At 34.1% G+C, this 22,070-nt stretch overlaps 1 protein-coding gene across 4 annotated transcripts in view; it reads left to right on the top strand.

Moving 5' to 3' along the window:
* The window catches only part of MAP3K7 (mitogen-activated protein kinase kinase kinase 7), a 66,710-nt gene that overhangs the window by 25,711 nt on the left and 18,929 nt on the right, over positions 1-22,070 (top strand). For 3 of the 4 annotated variants that reach the window (XR_004422635.1, XM_033102423.1, XM_033102425.1), the window contains exons 7-13: positions 648-776; positions 2,542-2,672; positions 4,203-4,284; positions 6,640-6,770; positions 7,460-7,589; positions 10,262-10,342; positions 17,138-17,202. Coding sequence is in view for 3 of the 4 variants with exons in the window: in XM_033102423.1 (XP_032958314.1) it covers positions 648-776; positions 2,542-2,672; positions 4,203-4,284; positions 6,640-6,770; positions 7,460-7,589; positions 10,262-10,342; positions 17,138-17,202 (749 nt within the window). In the remaining variant the exon portion in view is untranslated. The remainder of the gene's footprint in view (positions 1-647; positions 777-2,541; positions 2,673-4,202; positions 4,285-6,639; positions 6,771-7,459; positions 7,590-10,261; positions 10,343-17,137; positions 17,203-22,070) is intronic. The other variant, XM_033102424.1, reaches the window with a different exon arrangement.

The raw sequence follows: 22,070 nt of genomic DNA, 5'->3' as shown, positions 1-22,070 counted from the left end.
AATACACGTACGAAGTACATGTGTGACTGTCGTAATTATTGATCATTCTTATAGTGGGTTGTTCGGAGGTTTTTTGGCTGTTTATTGTGATGACTCACCACCAATTTATAAATCCTATAAATGTCACTCCATAATCTGTTTGCTATAAATTTGTTATCCGTAACTTTCACTGTTTACAGTTTATTTTTAAGTTTGCAAATTAAGAATTTTATTCCACCAGATAAAATCTTAACACTGAATTAGAAATTTCTTCTGTTTTGATAGTAGAGAAATACTTTCCATCAAGAGACTGGGGGAAGAAATTTTAAGATTAAAACATTACAGAAAGGAAAGTACAAATGTTTCATTCTTTGCCCTAGTGAAAGTATAAGTCAAAATAAATAAAAGATAAGGCCTGTGCTTCTTGATGAAAAGGTAGAAAATGACCAACTTTCTAATGTAAATTTTCTATTTCATTATTAATAATTAATTAAACAGAAGTATTTGTTGCGAAGACTTAAGAAACTGCAGAAGGAGCAATTTCTCAGCTCTACACATGGCACCCTCTTGTTTTTGTACACGGTGCTCATTATTAAAATTTGTGAAAACAGTTGTTTCTGTAAGTCATGTGGAAAAAAGTCTTGAAATTTTACTACCTTTTTTTCTAGGTAGCAATTACAGTGAAAAATGTGATGTCTTCAGCTGGGGCATTATCCTTTGGGAAGTGATAACACGTCGGAAACCCTTTGATGAGATTGGTGGCCCAGCTTTCCGTATCATGTGGGCTGTTCATAATGGTTTGTAAAGACATTTTTATTTTATGTATTTTGCATATTTCTTCTTTGGAAAAATTGTTTCTCCCCTAAAGAAGACCATTTGTCCCTAACATTAAAATGTACAGTTTTTTGTTACCAGAATACTTTTCTGCCATCAGTTTGCCACCTTCTCCATAGCCCCAAAATCAGGCAGGATGAGGCTGGGGAGTGGTCTTGGCCTGTTCACAAGCCTGAGGGGGTCTGCTGGCTCTGTTGTTTAGAGAAAGACCATCAGTCGACAGCCAGAGGCAATGGCTTAGGTTTGGTTCTCTCCAGGGGATACAGAAGCATTGGACTGGACTCTGTGGAGAGAATAAAATTTAAAAATGCAATAAATAAAATCTCTCATGTGGTTAAGGTAATTGGGGAGCTGTAGCCTTTTCTCACTGAGGAGACAAAGCAAAGAATAAAAAGAGCTGTTACTTAAGCTATTCAGAAAGGCAAAACACAGAATGCTTTACAAACTCTTTACCTTTTCATCATTATGAAGTGAGTGCTGTTACTGCCTCATTTTACAGTTTTACCAATTAGAAAACTGAGACCTCGAGAGGTTAAGTAACTTGCCCAAGATCACAAGATTAGTTAAGTGGTATTGCTGAAATTCAAACCAGATCTTTCTGACTCCGATGTCCATATTTTTAAGTTATGTTTACTTAGAGACTCAATGTTCTTGCATCCCTCCTATTTCTTTTATACTTCCAGTTAGGATGTTTCTAACCACATATGATATTAGACTACATCTTCTTTATTAATCAGGTTACTTCACATTTGCTTGGGAAAATAAACTCTTCCTGAAAGGAAATTGCTTAGCTTTTCTAACTTTTAACATCACTTTCTGTTACTTAGTTTCTGTCACTTGATGAGAATCATTCTGATCAATGCCATTTTAATACACTATTCCACAAGTGATACAAACAAATAATGTGCCTAACAATTTAGGTCATTCATAGATCTCTCAGACTGTACCATTGTCTGAGTAATCCCCTGTGTTTTACCCGTTTCTTGTACTACCTTTTATTTTACTTCCTTTAATGTCATTGTGGAGAATGCTAGAGCATTCACCAAAAGTTTGTTTTCTTTTTCTTTGTCAGTTGTCAGTAAATAATTGAATATCAGTGAAGTAAGGCATAAAAGAACTAACTTGTAATTGATAAAATTACAAAGATTTCATTATATTTGAGGCCTTCTTTAAGTTAGGGACCTTACTAATAATATTACATACTTGGTAATTACAAAAAGTTGTTAGTTTTCAGCTTATGAAATGATTGATTCACAGCAGCCAAAATGTCTGCCTCCCACTAAAGAGCCATTTGGAAGTCAGTGAGTATAACACCATGGTGATTTTTTAGGTATGGAAGATATTTTTCAAATATATTTGAAATTTTGTAATTAATCTGAAAATATAGTTCAAGTTAGATTACCTCAGTTATTTTTCTTAACAAAACACACATTAAGCTATTATTTGTTAAAAGAATGTTTATAACACATGAAATATTAATTTCCAGTCTTACTATTACCATACTGCATATAAAGGTTTTAATTTAACTTTCCAAAAGATATAACTTCCCCTTTATGAAAATGTAATATTAACATAAAGGACAAAAAACATACTTCTATTACTCAAAAACAATCTTAAAGTACAAGTTCTGTAAAATAAATACTGCTTTAGAAATACGTGTAAAGAGCTTACATAATTTTTTGGGTAAATACATTCTTTCTCCTCCCTCCTCTTAATTTTTAATTACAGGTACTCGACCACCACTGATCAAAAATTTACCTAAGCCCATTGAGAGCCTGATGACTCGCTGTTGGTCTAAAGATCCTTCTCAGCGCCCGTCAATGGAGGAAATTGTGAAAATAATGACTCACTTGATGCGGGTATAATCTTTCTTTTGAGGGGCTTTAGGTTTAGGGAAATTTGATGTATACTGAGTTTTAAAGTAAAGAGACATTATTGCTATTTTCTGCTTTATACTTTTTCTGTATTTTCCAAGTTAGAATGGGCATTTATTACTCATAATCAGAGGAGGAAATGTCATTTTGAAAAAAAATAATCTGGTTCTATATAATAGAAAAATAGCTAGAATAGGTTTTTGACTTGCTTTTTCTCCTCCTGCTTAACTTAGTGGGTAACTAACTGTGTTTGTTTCTGGACCTGTTGCCTCATCTGTAATGTGAGAGAAGCTAAATTAGGTGATCTCTAAAGCCTTTACAGGACTTAGGAATTTTATGGCTCTAATACTTGCTAAACTAAATTTTACGTTTTCTTTAGTACAGATCTTCATCAAGCAGCCATTTATGTGGGGCAATAGAGAGGTTACACTCCCAGACACATTTAAGTGATTTTTACCTTTTGGTTTTTCATTGCATATTTTCAACTTTTCATTTGCCATTAAAAAGTTAAACTCTTCTATAACTCATAGAATTTTTAAATTTAGAACAACTGTTTTAAGTGATTATCAAAATTTCCTAGTCTGTAAATCAAACACTTGTAGAATTATTTGAATAATTTTAGGCTTCTCATTTTTGGTGCACTAAAAATCTATCAGGTGACAGATAGACTTTAAAAAGTTAACAGATCTATGAAAGTACCTGAATTTCAGAACAACTTGCTCAGTAGAAGAATCTCTAAGTGATTTCCTAAATGGCCAAAGATTTCGTTTGTTCATTCTATTGAAAATAATTTGGGCAAATCAGCTTGAACTAATCTGATTAAAGCTTACCATCATATTTGGATACCAGCTATATATAGAATCCTAAAGATATATTCATAAGAAAACAACTTAGTCTCTGTAGTCAAATATCTTAAAAATTGGCATATATACATTGTTCAAATTGTAATTGTGCTTAATATGTGCTTTGTTTAATTTGAGAGAAACTCTTTTTTCCCTAAATTCTCACTTTTGTCCAGCACATATTTCTAATATTATATCTACAGTTCATAGAGGGATATCCATAATCTATCTTTTATATTTAAAAGATTAGTTCTAACAAGTATCCTATGGTATAGCAGTCGTAGTTGTCAGACTAACAACCATTTCAGCCATTTGGAAGTTTACATCATTGTAATTGTGAGGAATGATACTGTTGTATTTCATATGTTCCTTTAGAGAAATATTTGCTGTTTTCTTCAAGAAAACAGCTATGTGTAAAGTAGATACTTAGGTAATACATGGCATTGTTCACAATTGAAATTCATAAAAGTAGCACATTATTGTCAATTTTGTAAAATCAAAGACTTAGGTGTCTACAAATTTAGTATATGCCTTAGGGAAAATAAAGCAGCATCTTTGCTACATTCAAATCCCATGACAATGAAATAATTCAGATGTACTCTTCAAGTTAATTTTTACAGGATTTGATTTGCATTAAAGAAATTTTAAATTGGATTTACTTTTTTATATATAGTACTTTCCAGGAGCAGATGAGCCGTTGCAATACCCTTGTCAGTATTCAGATGAAGGACAAAGCAACTCTGCCACTAGTACAGGTAAATGGATGGATTGGAAGAATAATAACCTAATTTTTTGTATCTTTCCCATGAGATTATAATCAAGAGGCAACGAATGATGTTCCCATTTACATTTTAATTTCTTCATTTCATATGATTGACTAGTTTGAGTTTCCAGGTGCATCATTCTTTATAAAGGTACCCAAATTAAAGAGTTTCTGAGGACCTACTTCCAAGTCTTGGAATTTTTGCATAGTTATATATAAAAAGATTGAATATTGTATTGCTGTGAATGTCGTTCTTTATTTGAAAAATAGTTTTTATATAAATACTGATAGATCAAATAGTATTGGAAATTTGTGTGTGTGTAGCAGCATGTCTTCATCATGAACACCCTACTTTTTGTTCTTTGTAGAAGAATCTAGAGCATTTTATTTAAGCTGTGTTTTAGTTCAGAGTTCCTCAGTTTTTGAAATATGAAGTAGTGGGATTCGTAGTTTATGGTCATCAGAAGAGAGAGTAGAAATAGTATTCTAACTTAGAAAAATTGTACTTCTCAGTATATATTTGGCAATATATTATGGCATTAAAACATTTTATTATTAATTAAAACTGAAAGATATACACGTATGCATATACATATTTGTCTTATACTTAAAATTTTATTTTTATTGACAAATATTTTTACTGGGCTATTTCCCCCACCTTAAAAAAAATTATATTTAAGCCGATGTAATGTTTGGCTAGTTATTCCCAAATTCCAATTTTACTGAAAATCCTTTTGAGTTGCTCTGAATTTTGAAGTGAACTCTAAAATTCCATTTTTTGCTTCTGCTGCTTACTACCTTCAAACCCTCTCCGTTTTGATACTATATCCTTCAATCCTTTGATCTTTTACCTTTTCACTGACCCTCAGTCCTCTTGGGTTCTTCCTTCTCCCCTCCACTTAATTCCAGGCAGTTATTGGAAGAATCCTCAGCTTTCTATCCCTTATCTCAAGCTTGCTTGGCTTAAACCACAAGGCTCGTTAAATCTGACACTCAGACTATTCCTTGTCTGTATCAGTGCAACTGAATATGGCTAGAGATGACACATCCAAATGCCTGTTTAGTGCTTCTGGATAGTTGTACTGTATTTTAGTTCCACATGACTTAATTTTATACTTTAACCTCTCTCCTCAAACTTCAAACGCCTCCTCCCCACTTCTCACTGTCAGCTGACCTTGTTTACTATTTCCCTGAAGAAAATTGGAGTAATCAGACGATAGCTTCCACAAGCCCTTTCAACTGCATCTGCCCGTCTACCTGTATCTGTGCTCATCTACTCTACATCTCTTCTGTTACTGTGGCTGAACTGCCCATGCTTCTAGCCAAAGGCAAACCTGTCTACTTGTGCATTAAATCCCATGTGCTCTTTCTAGCAGTTCTTCCCTCTGTCTCTCGCATCCTCCATTTTAGCCTCTCCACTGGGGTCATTCCCAGAGCATACATATATAGACTGTAGTTTCATTCTCTAGCTTCTTTCCCTCCCATTCTCTCTTGTGCCCACTCCATTCAGGCTTTTGTTATACTGCTACTCCAGAATTGCTCTTGTCAAAGTCACCAGTTATCTACACATTACTAAATCTAAATAAATGATTTTCAGCTCTCATCTTTTTTGACTGTCAGTAGCATTTGATAGAGTTCATTCATGCACTTTCTTCAATTGGTCTCCAGGATACTGTACTAACCTGGATTTTATCTTATTAGGTTGGTGCAAAGGTAATTGTGGTTTTTGCAATTATTTTTAACCTTTTAAACAGCAGTTACTTTTGCAACAACCTAATATATCTCTGGCCACTGTTCTAGCGGTTTTCTGTGCTGGTTATTTCTTATTTTCCCAGCCTATACGTGTTCGAGTGCCATGGGCTCAGTCTTTTGGCCTCTTTTCTTATCTGTCTACGCTGATTTCCTTGGTAATCTCTAATAACATGGCTTTATATACCATCTATTTGCTGATGTTTTGCTCCATCCTACACCTGAACTCCACACTTACATTCAACTACTTACTTGATATCTAATAGGAACTCAAACTTAACCATTTTCTAAACTGAGCTCCTGATACTGCCTTCAAACTCACTCCTCCCATCTTAATTAATAGCCACTTCATTCTCCTAGCTCAGGCTCAGAACCTTGAAGTCATCTTTGACTATTAGAAGACTGCTTATGCATTTTGACTCCCTTTTTGTGCTATTAAATTTCATTTAAAATAGTTTTTGGGGGGAGGGTATCTTTATTAACTTGAAAAGGCTTATTAATTTAGCCTTGTTAATTTAGAAAATAATTTAAGTTACGTATTATTGAATAAAGCATTTGTATTCCCAGCCTATAATCATAAATGTTTCTCCTTTCCTAGGCTCATTCATGGACATCGCTTCTACAAATACGAGTAATAAAAGTGACACTAATATGGAGCAAGTTCCTTCCACAAATGATACTATTAAACGCTTAGAGTCAAAATTGTTGAAAAATCAGGCAAAGCAACAGGTTTGTTTTGTTACTAAAAGTAAAATCATATGGTAACCTTACCAGTAGTCATAACATTATACCAACTGAAATTAATTATCCGCCGTCTTCCATTATACAAGTCTTGAATCTTGTTCCGGAAACAGACAGATAAGCTTAAGAGTAGAGACATATGATGAAATTCTTCTACTATTTATTACCAATCCAATTTTTTTTTTTTTCCTGATGATTGCTGGCTTTGCCAACTGTGCAACTCCTGCCTTCTGGTGATCCCTAACTTTAATGGTTGATTAGTGGTTAAAAATGTAAAATGCCTATTTCTTGGCTGTATTACCCAGTTAAAGGAATTTACCTATATCTGTCATTTCATATTATTATATGAAATTTATTATATATTTGCCATTATTGGTTTCAAAATATTTTAAGGAGTGATTGTATTCATCTTGTCTGAGGCATTTAGGTTAACAAATAATTGGGGCACTTAGCTACAAACTACCGGGGACCACCCTTTTCTAAGGACCCTTTTCTAAGGGCCAGTATCACAGCTTGCTCTCCCTTATTCCTATAGTTCCTTCTCCTTGAAAACTTCCCTTTTCTTTCAGAACAGAACAGAATCCGTAAGAGTCCCAGTTTGTATCTTCCTCCTTTTAGACTTAGGATTTTAAATCTAAAGAGCTTCAGTAATTCAGATTGCTCTGTAATTTTAACAGAGTGAATCTGGACGTTTAAGCTTGGGAGCTTCCCGTGGGAGCAGCGTGGAGAGCTTGCCCCCAACCTCGGAGGGCAAGAGGATGAGTGCCGACATGTCTGAAATAGAAGCCAGGATTGCTGCGACCACAGGTAAAAAGGAAATAAAAGTCTGAAGAGGAGTGAAAATGATAGTTTCAGTTGTTTTAATAGTGGGACTATCTGAGGTTTTTTATTGTGTCTTAAAGTTTTTAAAGTAGGAAACAGGCTTACAATATACTTTCTAAGCTTCTAGCAATAACTTATACATTTCTTTCAAATTCCAAATAACGAAGATATGACTTGTAAAATTATTTGGATCATAAAATAAACCTTACTAATTACAGATTTAACAAATATAATTCTTTCCGCTCAAATGTGACCTGAAAAATCTAAGTGAGAAATTGAAATTTTACCCAAACCAGAATGTTTTGGAAGTTTTTAAGTGATTCTACTAGAATTTTGTGTTGAACTCAAATAGTAGCAAATATTTTATTTTGAAATTAGCAGGAAAATGTATTCCAGATCTACATATGATTTGGCATTACTGTCTGCTCCTCCTGCCAGTGGTAAAAATAGCTAAGTTGGTTATGGGTAATTTTTCTAATTAGAAAATTAAAGATCATGAAAATTTTATTCGATATTGAAAAAGCTAACATTTAAATTTCATTTTATTAGTTCTTAAAATGATTAATAATGGAAGGACTGGTCAGCACAAAAACAATTGTATATTTTGCTACCTGAGTGAACTTCTAACCTTCTTTTCTAACCAGGTTTCATTTTAGTAATGCTGGTTTAACTTGTTTTCTTTCCGATTCCCCCAGGGGTGGAGGGGAGCTGATTATAAAAGTAAATACATTTCCGTTGTGAAAAATGTGGAAATGTAAACAAATCAAAAAACAATCTTCCATAGTTGTCTCACTCAGAGATAAACACAACATTTTTGTGTATTTAACTCTAGTCTTTTAACTAGATATGAGTATACATGTGTATTAGCATATGTATTTTTAAACTTGGCTAACCAGATATTTTCTTTTTTTTAGGTCTTTTTTGTCATTCACTTGGTTTTTTTCTAAATAGAATATTCTCATTTTGTGTGGAGCTCTTTTCAGAAGTTGTCCAGAGGACCATCATACTAGTTTTCAACTAATCATGATTACTTATTTTATCAGTTACCATTAGAATCGGGTAGATATAACAGAATATCCAAAATAACAGTGTCTTTAACACATATGCCTTATTTTTCATGGATAAACAAATCTGGGGGTAGGCTCCATGATCATTAGGCAGCGGGGCTCCTTCGTCCGTCTGTGCCACAATCCTTCCATGCTTGAGGCTTTCATCCTCAAGGTTACTTTGTGCTCCAAATGGATATTATAATTCCAGTCATCACATCCATAATCTAGGCAGCAGGAAGGAAGAATTAGGGGAAGGCCAAAAAGACATAGGCCCAAGCTCTTTCAAGGAGCTTTCCCAGAAGTTTCCCAGAACAACTTCCATATATAACGTATGTCATTGCCCATAATAATATCGTCAGAGGGCTACATGGCTTCAAGGAACAGAAGGATCTGGGTCTTTTATTGGGGACATTGCTCTCCTGAGGAAAGTCAGGGCTGTTGCTAGAAAGAAGGAAAGAGTAGAGATTGGCAGGGCACCAGCAGTCTCTGCCATGCAGATGAGTCTTCAGAAAACAATCAAGTTGAATGAAGGTCACCAGCCACTCACTAGCCTTCCTGGCTCTGAGTCACAGTGTGGTTTCTCAGTGTGTGGAGGAAATCTCAATGTAGTGTCAGATGAACAGTGCACACAAGGGCATACACTCACACTTTGGGGAATTGTTTTTCACTTAAGGGATATCGTTCAAGGTAGACCTGACAAGTAGTGATTGCTACCCTTAAAAAGGAAGTAGTGCTATAATAATAGCTTTATGTCTGCTAGTGTCAACCCCACTTTCATCCAAGCTCCCCATCTCATTGGAAAATTGACTGGTTTATAATTATGCTTTACCGCAGTGATATTTCACTAGGTTAAAGATAACCACACATTAAATTACCCTATCCTTTTCATTAAATTACTCTAACGGTAGAACAGGTGCTATTGAACATGCATTGAATTTTACACAATTCAGATTTTTTTTAGTGAGTTGTCTTACTTGGAAAGGCTCTTATTTTTCAGACTTTCAACACTATGTTTAGTGGGAATGTTCCCTAAACTTTGGAAAGTACAATATTCAGTTTACCAGAAGTATATGTAAATATTTATAATTATAAAAGCATACACATTTCATACTTAGATTCAATAATTATCACTTAATCACTGAATTTTACTTTGTAGCGCTCTTCAAGAAACACCTAACTTGAACATACATTCCTGTGTTTATGTAATTAAAACAAACGTGGCAGCTTATTTCTTTTAATTCCTATCTTCCTTCCCACTTTCATCCTAGCCCCGCCCCATCTCATATCAGTGGTTTCACTTAAGTAGATTGTTTCTATCAACATGTTTGAATTTAGCTTCCTCATTACCCTGCAGCTTTGTTTGTCTCTGTCCTTTATTTTTTTTCCTGCTAATTAAAACCATGTGAAACATCTTGTATTGGTAGTTGTTTGCTCCTTAATCGTGCCTTTTCTAAGCATGGACGAAAAGTTAGATAGTTCTGCATGCCATTCTGCATGAAGTGTTATTAACATAAATATTTGAAAACTATTCTGTTTTTGTAGTTAATTGTTTTCTGTGTTACTATTTGTGGTTGTTTGCATGTATACTGTATATATGTATTTTTGCAGCCTCTTCCAAGCCTAAACGGGGCCACCGTAAAACTGCTTCATTTGGCAACATTCTGGATGTCCCTGAGATCGTCACATCAGGTATCATAGACCACCTGAATTGGTCTAATAACTGTGGAACCGGAATAATGATCCCTGGTACTTACAGAATGCTTCTTGCTCCAATTTTTATAGGGCATGAAAATAGATATCTTGCATGTAGTTATCAGGGAGACAGATTGAAAATTGTATACATTTATCTACACTGAAGCAGGTTTGACAGGATACCTAAGATCTCCAAAAATGAGGATAAAATAAAAGAAACGGAAGGGAGAATGCCAACGCTGAGTTCTACCAACTTCCTCTCAGCTTTTAAGTGAACAGATGAACTGAACTCAGACCCTTTTTGCACCCAACAGAAAGAGTGAACAACTATTTAAATATATTTGTTGTATTTGGCTCCTTTTCTTTCTAGTTACTACTTTAGGGCTCCCTCTAGGCTTTCTATCCCAGCCTCTTTCTGTTGGTAGCAAGTGAAATATGAAATTGAGAAAAGAGAGTTGCTAAATACCATTTTGCCTTAATTTAGAAAACAGAAACAAAGTAAAACTAAATGAGATTTGCTGTTTTGCATGGTATCTTGTCAAAGAATCATGGTCGATTCTGACTTTTGTGTATTACCAGGAGAATCTTCTCCGAGATTACTTGTTTTTATACCTAACTCTCACATGGTTCTTCAGTGTCTCAAATTGGTAAATTGCTTTAATTTTTTATGGTGATGATTTTATAGATGAATCTAAATCACCATTTTTATAGAAACTTAAAGAGAATATGTGAACTTCAGTACTGGTTAATATATGTTATCAAAATTATCATTTATTTATTCCTCTGCTTTAGGCTTTTCTTTACTTCTTCCCCCAAATTTTTGATAAGAAAATACACAAATTTCTCCACACACATTCATGGATATGATTCAATTGAATTCTCCAGCACTCTGTACTTTGTCTGTGGTTGTGCTTTTAGCTTTCTATTGTATTACAGTGACTACCTAGTGGTTGTTCTCTCCTCTGGTAAACTGAAAACTGTGAGGATAGAGACAATGTCTTTGTTATTTGTTATTGATTTTATCTGCATTGTTTGTCTCAATGCTTCACACATAGTGTTTAATATATGTGTGCTTATTAAACAAATGAACAGACTGTTATTGAGGTCCAGTGGCTAGGAACTAGGATACATATAAAATCTGTATAAATTATAAATATGTATAAAATATAAATTATAGAATTCTTAGGGGCCATTTTGTCTATATAAAATTATTTTACATTAGAGTAATTTTTATCCTGGTTATCAGAGTAGTCTATTTTACATCATGGTCACTATTGCTGTTCAGAGAATAGAGTTAACCTATTTCTCACATAGTCATTTTATTTAGTAAATCATGGGCTGCTTTCAAAATTAACAAAGTACTTGAGATTTTACCTTCACTGCAGAAGGTCCTATGTTTAAAGGAATAATATTCTTACTAAAGTGACAACATTTAAATGTACATGGTGCTGAGCTGTGATTGTTTCAAATGTTTAAGGGAATCAGAGAAATATAGGCAAATGGTAGTATAATCTTAATCCAGGTCTTATGGGTAAGCATTAAGAACACACACACACACACACACACACACACACACACACGGCAATATAGCCAATATTATACAAGATAACGAGTGAGAGAGGAGAAAATAATAGTCTTAGTGTTTCTCAACCTAGGTGAATTTGCCCCCCATGGGACATTTGGCTATGTCTGGAAATATTTTTGCTTGTCACAACTGGCAGGTGCTACTGGCACACATTAGGCAGAAGCCAGGGTACTGCTACACATCCTACAATGTACCAATAGCCTCCCACAGCCCAGAATTAGCCAGCCTAAAATGTTAACAGTGCCACAGCTAAGAAGCTCTGTGTGGCCTATACAATAGTTTAAAGTACATGATCTTAACTGACCTTCACAACAGTCTCATAACTAGGGTTACCAGATAAAATTACGTCTGACCATTTTACAGATGAAGAACTTAGACCTAATGATATTGAGTGGTTTCCCAGAGCCACACAGCCAGAATCTCAACCTAGATTTTCTGACCACAAATCTATCCATTTTATCCTCTTTTGGATCCTTAAGGATTGCATTAAAGAGAAGCTCATCAGCCAGGAGACCCTCTTTTATGATGTGTGGTCCTTGTGGAGTCAGGAAACCTTAATTCTGCTTTTAATTGCCAGAGCAACATTGCTGTCTAAATGGAAATAGTATTCAGTAATGTATTTCATTAAATATTCTTGTTGGGTTATTCCCCCATAAATATCCAAACATTAATCAGTTTCACTTTCTTTAATAATAAAAGAATGCAAGCAGTAGAATTGAAATAATTGGACATAAAATCCTAACATTAATTTGTTCTTAGGTTGTATTTTAAAATTAAATATAACCCATGCTTTGGGAATATCTCAAATATCTGGCATGGACATTTTAATTATAAAAGATGATGATATTTATTCCCCAAATTTCTTAATATTTTCTAGAATTTTTTTCCCTCAATTTCCCACAAGTTCTATGGTTTTATCAGATATTTCTTGATCTTTTATCTATCAAGAAATACACTGGTATTAATTAGCATTGTAAGCATTTTTGAAGATACAGGTCTATTTTTTATCTTACCTGTTATAGGTAAATAGTTTCAATAACACTCTCCTGCTGCCAAATGCAATATACCAAATCTAACGTACTTCTTGGGGTGAACTGCTGCTTTCTGTAAGAACATTCCTTTATGCATCACAAAAATTTTACATGTACCTACTGGCAATGTACAGATACATCTTTTCTGAAGCATTTGTTGCATCTGGCATTTTTAAAAACGTACCAAATTTTAAAATTTTTTAAATACATACTATTACTCAAAAGTATTTTTAAAAAAAATACTCTTTATAGTGACTAAACTGCCTAACCTAATCATAGGTAAACACATTCAAATCTTGATTTTTATTTGCTCTTCAACACTATTTTCTATTATGCCATCATTCATGAGGAAGAGCAAGCAACCTGTGGTTAACAACAATATTCATCAATTTAGAAATCTCTTGGGTCATGTAAAACTGGACCTTTAATACCTCAGGGCTTCCTATGGGTCACACTACACGATTTTTAATAATTCTTCTACATTGACTGTGGCTCTGAAGAAGTATTAGTAAAAGAATATGGAATGTGTGGCAGCCTAAATGAGAATATATATTTTAAAATTACATATTCAGTTTACCATGAAGCAGTGCTCTAATACAGCAGTGTAAAGTGCTATACAAATTTTTTTTGTTTCAGGTGTACAAAATAACAGTGATTAGACATTTATATAACTCACCAAGTGATAACCCCAATAAGTCTAGAACCCATCTGACACTACATAGTTTTTACTATTATTATTTTTGACTGCATTCCCCATACTGCACATACGTCCCCATGACTATTTTGTAACTACCAATTTGTACTTCTTAATCCTTTCACCTTTCTCACCTAGCCCCCCAAACCCCTCCCATCTATTAACCATCAGTTTGGCCTCTGTATCTATGAGTCTGTTTCCTTTTCGTTTGTTCCTTTATTTTGATCTCACATATAAGTGAAATTATATGGTAGTTGTCTTTCTCAGTCTGACTTAATTCATTTAACACAATACCCTCAAGGTCCATCCATGTTGTTGCAAATGGTAAGATTTCATTCTTTTTTATGGCATAGTAATGTTCTTTTGTATATATGTACCACAATTTCTTTATCTGAGCATCTGTTGATGGACATTTCGGTTATTTCTGTATCTTGGCTATTGTGAATAGTGCTGCAGTGAACATAGGGGTGCATATATCTTTTTGAATTAGTGTTTTGGATTTCTTTGGATAAATACCCAGAAGCAGAATTGCTGGGTCATAAGGTAGTTCTATTTTTAATTTTTTGAGGAACCTTCAAACTTTTCTATAGTGGCTGCACTGATTTGCAATCTCACCACCAGTGCACGAGGGTTCCCTTTGCTCCATATCCTCACCAACACTTGTCTATTCATTTATTGATGACAGCCATTCTGACAGCAGTGAGGTGATATCTCATTGTGGTTTTTATTTGCATTTTTCTGATGATTAGTGACGGTGAGCATCTTTTAATATGTGTGTTGGCCATCTGTATGTCCTCTTTGGAGAAATGTCTATTCAGGTCCTCTGCCCATTTTTAATTGGATTGTTTATTTTTTTTGGTGTTGAGATATAACACATTTTTTTAAATCTTGTGTATTTTACACACGAAGAGAACAGTTTCCCACAACTTTTAAAATTCAAAACTTAAGGGTTTCTAAATTTTTAACATTTTGGTTAAGAAGTGTCTCCAAGAAAATACAGTACTGATTTTTACATAAAGAGAATTCTTCAGGAAGTTTGGAAAACAGTAAAATCAGAGTAGTTAAGGTAAGGAAAACTGAGCTTACTTAAGCCAATAAGAAAAACCACAAGAGCAGTCTCCGGAGGGACTCAATATCTTTCAAATACTAGCTCAGGAAATCAGTTATACTTAAAAGAACAGCTTTCAGAAGAGATGGATTCTGCTTTTGTGACATTGTAGAAACAATTGAATTGACCTATAAGCTGCTATTCCACAACCCTTTCTTTTTTGAAGGGTGGGGAGGGGTGAGGGTAAGGTAGGGATGTGGTGTATTCCTTTTGTTGCTCTTAGAAAAGTTATTTTAAGAAACATTATTTGTTCTCTATTATAAGCCATGAAAGTTCCAGAATCCATTACAGAATAGAATACGAAGGACATCATTTCAGATTTCAGATTTCCTTGATCAGGCCTCTTGACATCATATTGCCCCTCTTTTCTATTTTTTTTTTCATTTGTATTATTACCATGTGTAACATAGGTATGCACATATCAATGAACCAGGAAAAAATGTAAAATAAATGAGTTTCTAAATTACTGTTTAGTTGCAAAAAAATTCAGAATCAATCTAAATTTACTAAGAACACACTCAGTAATTTTCATTTGCAATAATAGGAGTTTGATTTTTTACATTCATATTTCTAAATTATGACCTAAAACTTAATATTGGAGCAACAAGTATTCGTTGATTGCAATCCTTTTTTGTTTTGTCTGAACTATTTGCCAGATGGTTTCTGTCATGGTTATGCTAATTAAAATGTATTGCTTAATATTGCTTGCTTTGACTCATGCTCTAGCTTAAAGATTTCTCATTTTATGGCATTTGTTAACTGTCAGCTCTTCTTTACCCTACTTCCTTAAAAGTTTTTACTTCCCTTTCCTCCTACCCTTACTTAGATTTGAGTTTGTTTTTGTTGTTACTGCAATGGTGATGTAATGATTTTTAGACACATGTGCTGGGTGGTTCCCCAGATTCACAAATGTTGCTTGTCTGAAAAGAGAATTCCAGACACTTTCACAAGCCTGTCTCATCGAAGCTAATTTTAGAATGATTGTGTTGAATGAAATGTGCCTAAAATTGCTTGTTAGTCATGGTGGTGGGGATCCTTTTTGTCCTTGGGAAACAGAGATAGTTAAAAGTTTTCACAAAAGTATCTTAGTGTGCCTGATTCGATAAATGTGCAGTTTATTGTTGTGTTAGTGTGTAATCAAAAGTTGGAACTTGGAAAAATGAAATTTGAAGTGAATTTGAGTTATGATTATACAAAGAATTCTAAAACATAGCTTAAAATGGAAAAGAGTGATGATGATGTTTTACACTTTTGAGGGTGGCTGTATATTTGAGTTGTATTCGCTATGCATTTATTGCATTAAACATTATTCTGTTGTAAGGTCCTTTTAGGTTATCTGCAAAATAAAATGGGACCACGTGGATTAAGATGCTAAATTCTACTGCTGATTATTTTAAAATAAGCTGTTTAAGGTTATGGAAATACAGATTTTAAGAATGAATTCTGTCTGCTAAGGAGGCCACAACTATTAGAGTACAAGTTCTCAGGGCTGCCCACTAATTGAGAAGTTATATAATATAGCTTTGAGTCAAAAGAATTTTGAATATTGGATTGTGTCAGCTGTTACTTAATATTTTGGTGTTTCCTTTTAGATAGCTGATCTCATCTTAGAAGACACTGTACAAACAGCCCTATTCCCAAATAAAAGTGCTGAGTGAAACTTGCTTAATTCATTCTCTTGCTGGTTACATTTATAGAATTTTTTCATAGACTGATTTTTAAATTATTATTAGCATAGAAGTTCCTAAAGCAGGATTAACACAATAGCCCATTTAAACAAGCTGTATATTTGAGAGCAGAACGAAAGTCATTCATCTCCAGTAGGAAATTAAAGAGTTATTCACAACCAATAAATTACCTGATTCTGACAAAGACTAATGGAATTAAGTAAGTGTGACTGGGTTTAATAAATATAAGCCTAAGCATCCGTACAGACACTGAAATGAACACAAGGTCCTGCTGTTGGTTAAAGTCAGTCATGCCTTACAACCTGCTAGCTGTCTTGCTGTAGAAGCTCTAACGTAAGGCCCTTGAAATAGGCCCCATCCCCCAAGCATTCATCTATTTAAATACATGACAGAAGATGGTAGAAGAGAGTTCAGCAGCTATTCGTGTAGTAGGAGTGGTTATTGAATTAGGACATACTTTGTTGTAGGCCAGCAACTTTTGAGTTAAAACACTGCAGCTGTTTCTCTTCCTTTCCTTATATCTTTCTCTCTCTCTCTTTTTTTTTTTACAATAAACTCTTTTTCTCACAGACATTTTGTGTAAATCCAAGGAGGAACAAATTCCAACTTCCTACTATAGCAGTTATATCCTTATTGTCTGTCTGAATAGAAAAATAAGTATTTTACTTTTTTTTATTTTTTAAAAGGCAACGGACAGCCAAGGCGTAGATCCATCCAAGACTTGACTGTTACTGCAACAGAACCTGGTCAGGTAAGACTTAACATTTGAATTCTCAGTCTTTGAAGAAGAATAATGAGCAGAAATCAAGAATTAACTATGTTCTACAAAATTAGTTTTATGACTAGACCCAAAAATGTGATAGAGAAGTTCATTGGCACTTGACCTTAACTACTTAGGAAAAAAAAAAATCTGGATGCCATTATTAACTTGAAGGATAATTTGTGAAAGGTTGATTGATTCATTAATGCTCTGTGCATGTTATGCTATGTGTTTATATATCCCATATAAATAAGGAGGTACTCTATTTTGTAATTTAACAATTTGTCATTATCCTTTAAAGGGAATCATTAACTATTTCCCCAATAAGATGTCACTCCTCTGGGATCACGTAAGACTCTGACATACCTGAAGGACTCTAAATGTCTTTTACTTTGTCATATTTACTGGATTAATGTTTTTATGAAATAGCCTTAAGACAGTATTTACTAAGCAGATGGATAAACTTTAGAAAGGCTTCTGTTCCAGATGTTAAGATTTTCATCCTTCATCTGTATATTTCTGGATGCTCCTCTGAACTCCCCTTATCTCTATGGCTGCCTCTTTGTAGATGATTCAGACAGTGCTATAATTTAAGCCATTACTGACTAGTACAGAGTTTTAAACAACCAAGTATTAAAATTACAGCTCAGTCATTGTTTTTTCCTCCCTTACTCAGATTGACATTGTATATAATTTATATCATATTCTTAAAATGAATGAGAGCTAATTATGAGGTGTTTGTTGATTTATTTTCAGTTATACAGAAATAAATTTTATGAGTACAGCATACATCTGAAGTAATAAAATTATCCCATGGTCTATATTCATGTAAAATTGTATAATTGTATATTATAAACAATGTGATTTAATTTATGGTAAAATGTATTAGTACTTTTTATCCTAGAAAGGTGTTTTCTTATTTCATTTTTATAACATACTTTAAGTTTTGGAGATTCTTTGTAGTCGTTAATAAAAATTTCAAAGCCTTTTTGGCTATCAACTAACAAAAACCACTTAAGATATTTAAATGATAAATATCTTTGATCTTCATTTATATCTGGAAATATTTATTTCTCACAGAACCTATACACACACTCATACACACATACATTATATATATATATATGCACGCATATATACACACACATACATATATATACATAAATACACATAATATATTATACACACATACATAATATATACATACACACATACAAATACAATTTATTATATACAGAGGGTACCAAAAAATGTATATAGATTTTTAAGAAAGGAAAAAACTATTAAAATTTTATAATAATACTCAATATATATACTGATGATAAAAGCTAAATAAATACAAGTCATATGTATACATTGTTTGGCACCCCTGGTGTATATACACACATTCATGTTATTATATATTTTATGATAATTAAGTGACTGTAACCCTTGATTTCATTTATTTAATAGCAGTTTTTTCAGTATATCTGCTTTTGTGAGACCCCAGAAATTTTGAATGAAGTTTCCCACTTTTCTCCCCCTCAAATACTTAAAGTATTGATTAGGGCATTTAGTAACAGATAGTTTGACATCTGGTATTTGCTTTGATTCCTTAGAGGTTTGATGAGATCAGCCTTTTTGACTCTCTTTATTATTGGCGTTGATATTCCAGGTATAAGAAACTCTAGCCCCAACGTTCTCATATTGACTGGAAATGAAAACCTTGCCCTTAGACAGTTCAGGAGCATCTGCTAGTGCAAGTGCTTTCCTCTGTACTCCAGTAAAGGCATTGCTATAAATCAGGCCTGATCACCATACCAAGCCTACTTATTTCCTCACAAATTGTGTTACTCGAGGTTATGATTGTTACTCGAGGTTATGATTGTTACCTTTTTCATTTACCATGCCTTCCGGTAGTAAAACACTGGAACTGAAGCAGACTATGGTTGTGGGACGGTCATTTGCATGAATTGTCATGGACTATTCCAAAAAATTTGGAGTGAGGGGGCAGTTTGATATGCAGTAAAATATGTTCTAAATTAGGTGATGTCTAGCCACTGTATGATCAGTTTTTAAATGGACTCCCTCTTCCACTTACTTGAAGTATTAGTAACTTAAAATGCCTAATACTAGTTTGGGATGAGAATGACAAGCAGTAATCCTAATGTACTATGAAAACATTTTCCCCTGAAAATATTATGATAATTGACCATTAAATATTTTATGTACTCATGAAAATAACATTCATTATTTGAAGAAGAAAAGGATGCACAATATGAATTTTCAAAATTGAAGGTATAGTTCTTTTTAAAGTCTGGCTAAGCAGTGATTAAACATATGCATGGGGATTGTGTTTTGACCATGGAGATTGCTAAAGAATATGAAGAAGAAAAGAATTTACCCACCTAGTACAAGCATCACAGGAAGAGAGACAACTTACCGATAGTTTACCATTGCATCTCATAGAGGAAAGGGAACTGAACAGAGTTTCTACTTTGGCTCTTGATCTTAATAAAATCTGATCTTAGTAAAATCACTTAGACTTTCATCTGTAAACTAAAATTAAATTGGTTGTTTTTATACTGCCACTTCTGTTGAGAGGAATAGTGAACAAAACAAGCTTCTTAATTAAAAGTAGTTGTGTAAGTATTTCTTAAACTCACAACATACAACTCACTTTTAAATTAATTAATTCAGGTTTTTATTAATTCAGGAAGCTTATTAAGCATAGTGAATCTGGACTCCTAACCTCTCTGAAAAGGTACTGAGAAATTAAAAAGCAACCCGATCGATGTCCAGGAACAGATCTGACATTGAGGCTTCAGTGTTAGAATGTAAACAGTTTCTCAGAACACCAGTAGACAAGGTTATGTTGAGACCATGGCAAGATGAGCCAAAACAAGACCATTTTATAATGTTGTGTAAGCACAGACAAAAACAAGGTCCCTCTGCCACCCCCAAGATGCCAAAGCATTGCCCTCTCCCAGGGCATGTGAGTGACTGCGGCTTCTTTACCAGGTGTAGCTCTGTCCTCACTCGTCTTCCCTCCCTGTAGAATTGCCCCTCTTTTCTGACTGTAGGCAATCTACAGTGAACCCTTCCTTCCATGGAGCCTCCCAAAAATCACAAAACAGAATCCCAAATCCTATAACTAAAACCTTTTTACTGAGACACCCCACTGTGCCCCCTGGTGAGCTTTTTACTTCACTGCAATGAAAACTAAACCCAATTCATCCCACATGTGTTCCTGGTGGTCTTTGGCTGGGGAGTGTTTGCTACCAAGAAGGCCCACTGTCCCCAAGGAGCTTATTTGGGCAGATCAGACTTATGCCCAGATCAATTTTAAAAAGTAATAACAGGTGCCATTTATTTATTGCATACCAAATTTGTGCTAGTCGAGCCTTTAATATATATTATTTAATCTTAACACTGTAAATGTGGAATTGTTTATTTTCCTCATTTTGCAGATAGATAAACTGAGGGTTAGACAAACTTACCTAAGTCTCTTACTTCCCTGACACCGGTCAGTAATCGCTATCACCAAGTTTTGAATCCAGATCTGATTCCAAAGCACACAAACTCTAGACTCTGTCATTTCATCTTGCATATAAATTTGAATGTTTTAACGCATTCTGAAGTAATCCTAGATCTCTTCAAATTCAAATGTTTTGGCTTCTGATAGTCTGCATTGTCATTAATTATTTAAATAGTTTTCAGCAATGCTGAACTTCAGCTGTATCTCATTGTTGTGCAAGGCTAACCCACCTTGAATAATGGTGGTTGCACAGATTTATTTTTTACACATCTGGGTGAGCCTTTCTATGTTTCACTAAAAATATATTTTCATGTATATCTGTATACCCCTTCTGGAAATATATCCAATATAGACCTGTTTTCAAGATTTCTCTGGAGGGGGTTTGAGTCAATGAAAATCACAACTGCAAGATGATACAATTATGATTACTTAGAGAACTAGACATACTAATAACTACCATGTTTCCCCGAAAATAAGACCTGGCCGGACCATCAGCTCTAATGCGTCTTTTGGAGCAAAAATTAATATAAGACCCCGTCTTATTTTATTATAATGTAAGACCAGGTCTAATATAATATAATACCAGCTCTTACATTAATTTTTGCTCCAAAAGATGCATTAGAGCTGATGGTCCGGCTAGGTCTTATTTTCGGGGAAACACGGTATGTTTCAATATGGGCTTTAGAATATTATTGTTACTAGTCAGGTGTGTGACTTTGGGCAAATTCCTTAATTTCCCTGAGCTCCAGCAACCTTATCTGCTGGTGGGGACCATGACACCCACACTTCGGGGTTCTTACAACATGTGACAACACCAGACATACAGTAGATGCTTAATGCATGTTGTGTGCCGACTCCCCATAGTGTGCCTCCCAGGATTCTTACCACTTCCTTGCTCTCACTATAGTGTACTATCCAAAAGTAAAACAAAAATAGCACTTGGAAAAACGTAAAATCTGTTGGCATTCTATTCTTTCTGTATCATAAGAGAAGCTCCTGTCAGGGATCATGAAAGTATTTGCTTTATGGCCGGCCTTCTGTCACATATCCAGAGACATATTGTCATATGTTATTTTTATTTAAGGGATATAATTTATTATACTACTACTTTTGTCCATCCTCAATCTGTAGCTTCTTTAGTGTAAATAATTTTCTGTTAAAGCTCTAAATCAGAAGCTTCCATAATAGTTTTAAATAGTTCCTGGTTCATAGTATAACTTTCTATTGGAGAATTTAAAGACCAAAGAAAAAGAAGAAAATTCTACAATTTCTTTGTAATGAACTGTAGTGAAGCCAGAATTAGACTGAGCCTATACCTTCAGATTAGAAAGAATGTTTTCAA

Source organism: Rhinolophus ferrumequinum, chromosome 3 (assembly GCF_004115265.2).
Source record: "Rhinolophus ferrumequinum isolate MPI-CBG mRhiFer1 chromosome 3, mRhiFer1_v1.p, whole genome shotgun sequence".
NCBI classification, from domain to species: Eukaryota; Metazoa; Chordata; class Mammalia; order Chiroptera; family Rhinolophidae; genus Rhinolophus; species Rhinolophus ferrumequinum.
The sequence above is the reverse complement of the archived record's forward strand: the minus strand, read 5'-3'. Positions and strand labels throughout refer to the sequence as shown.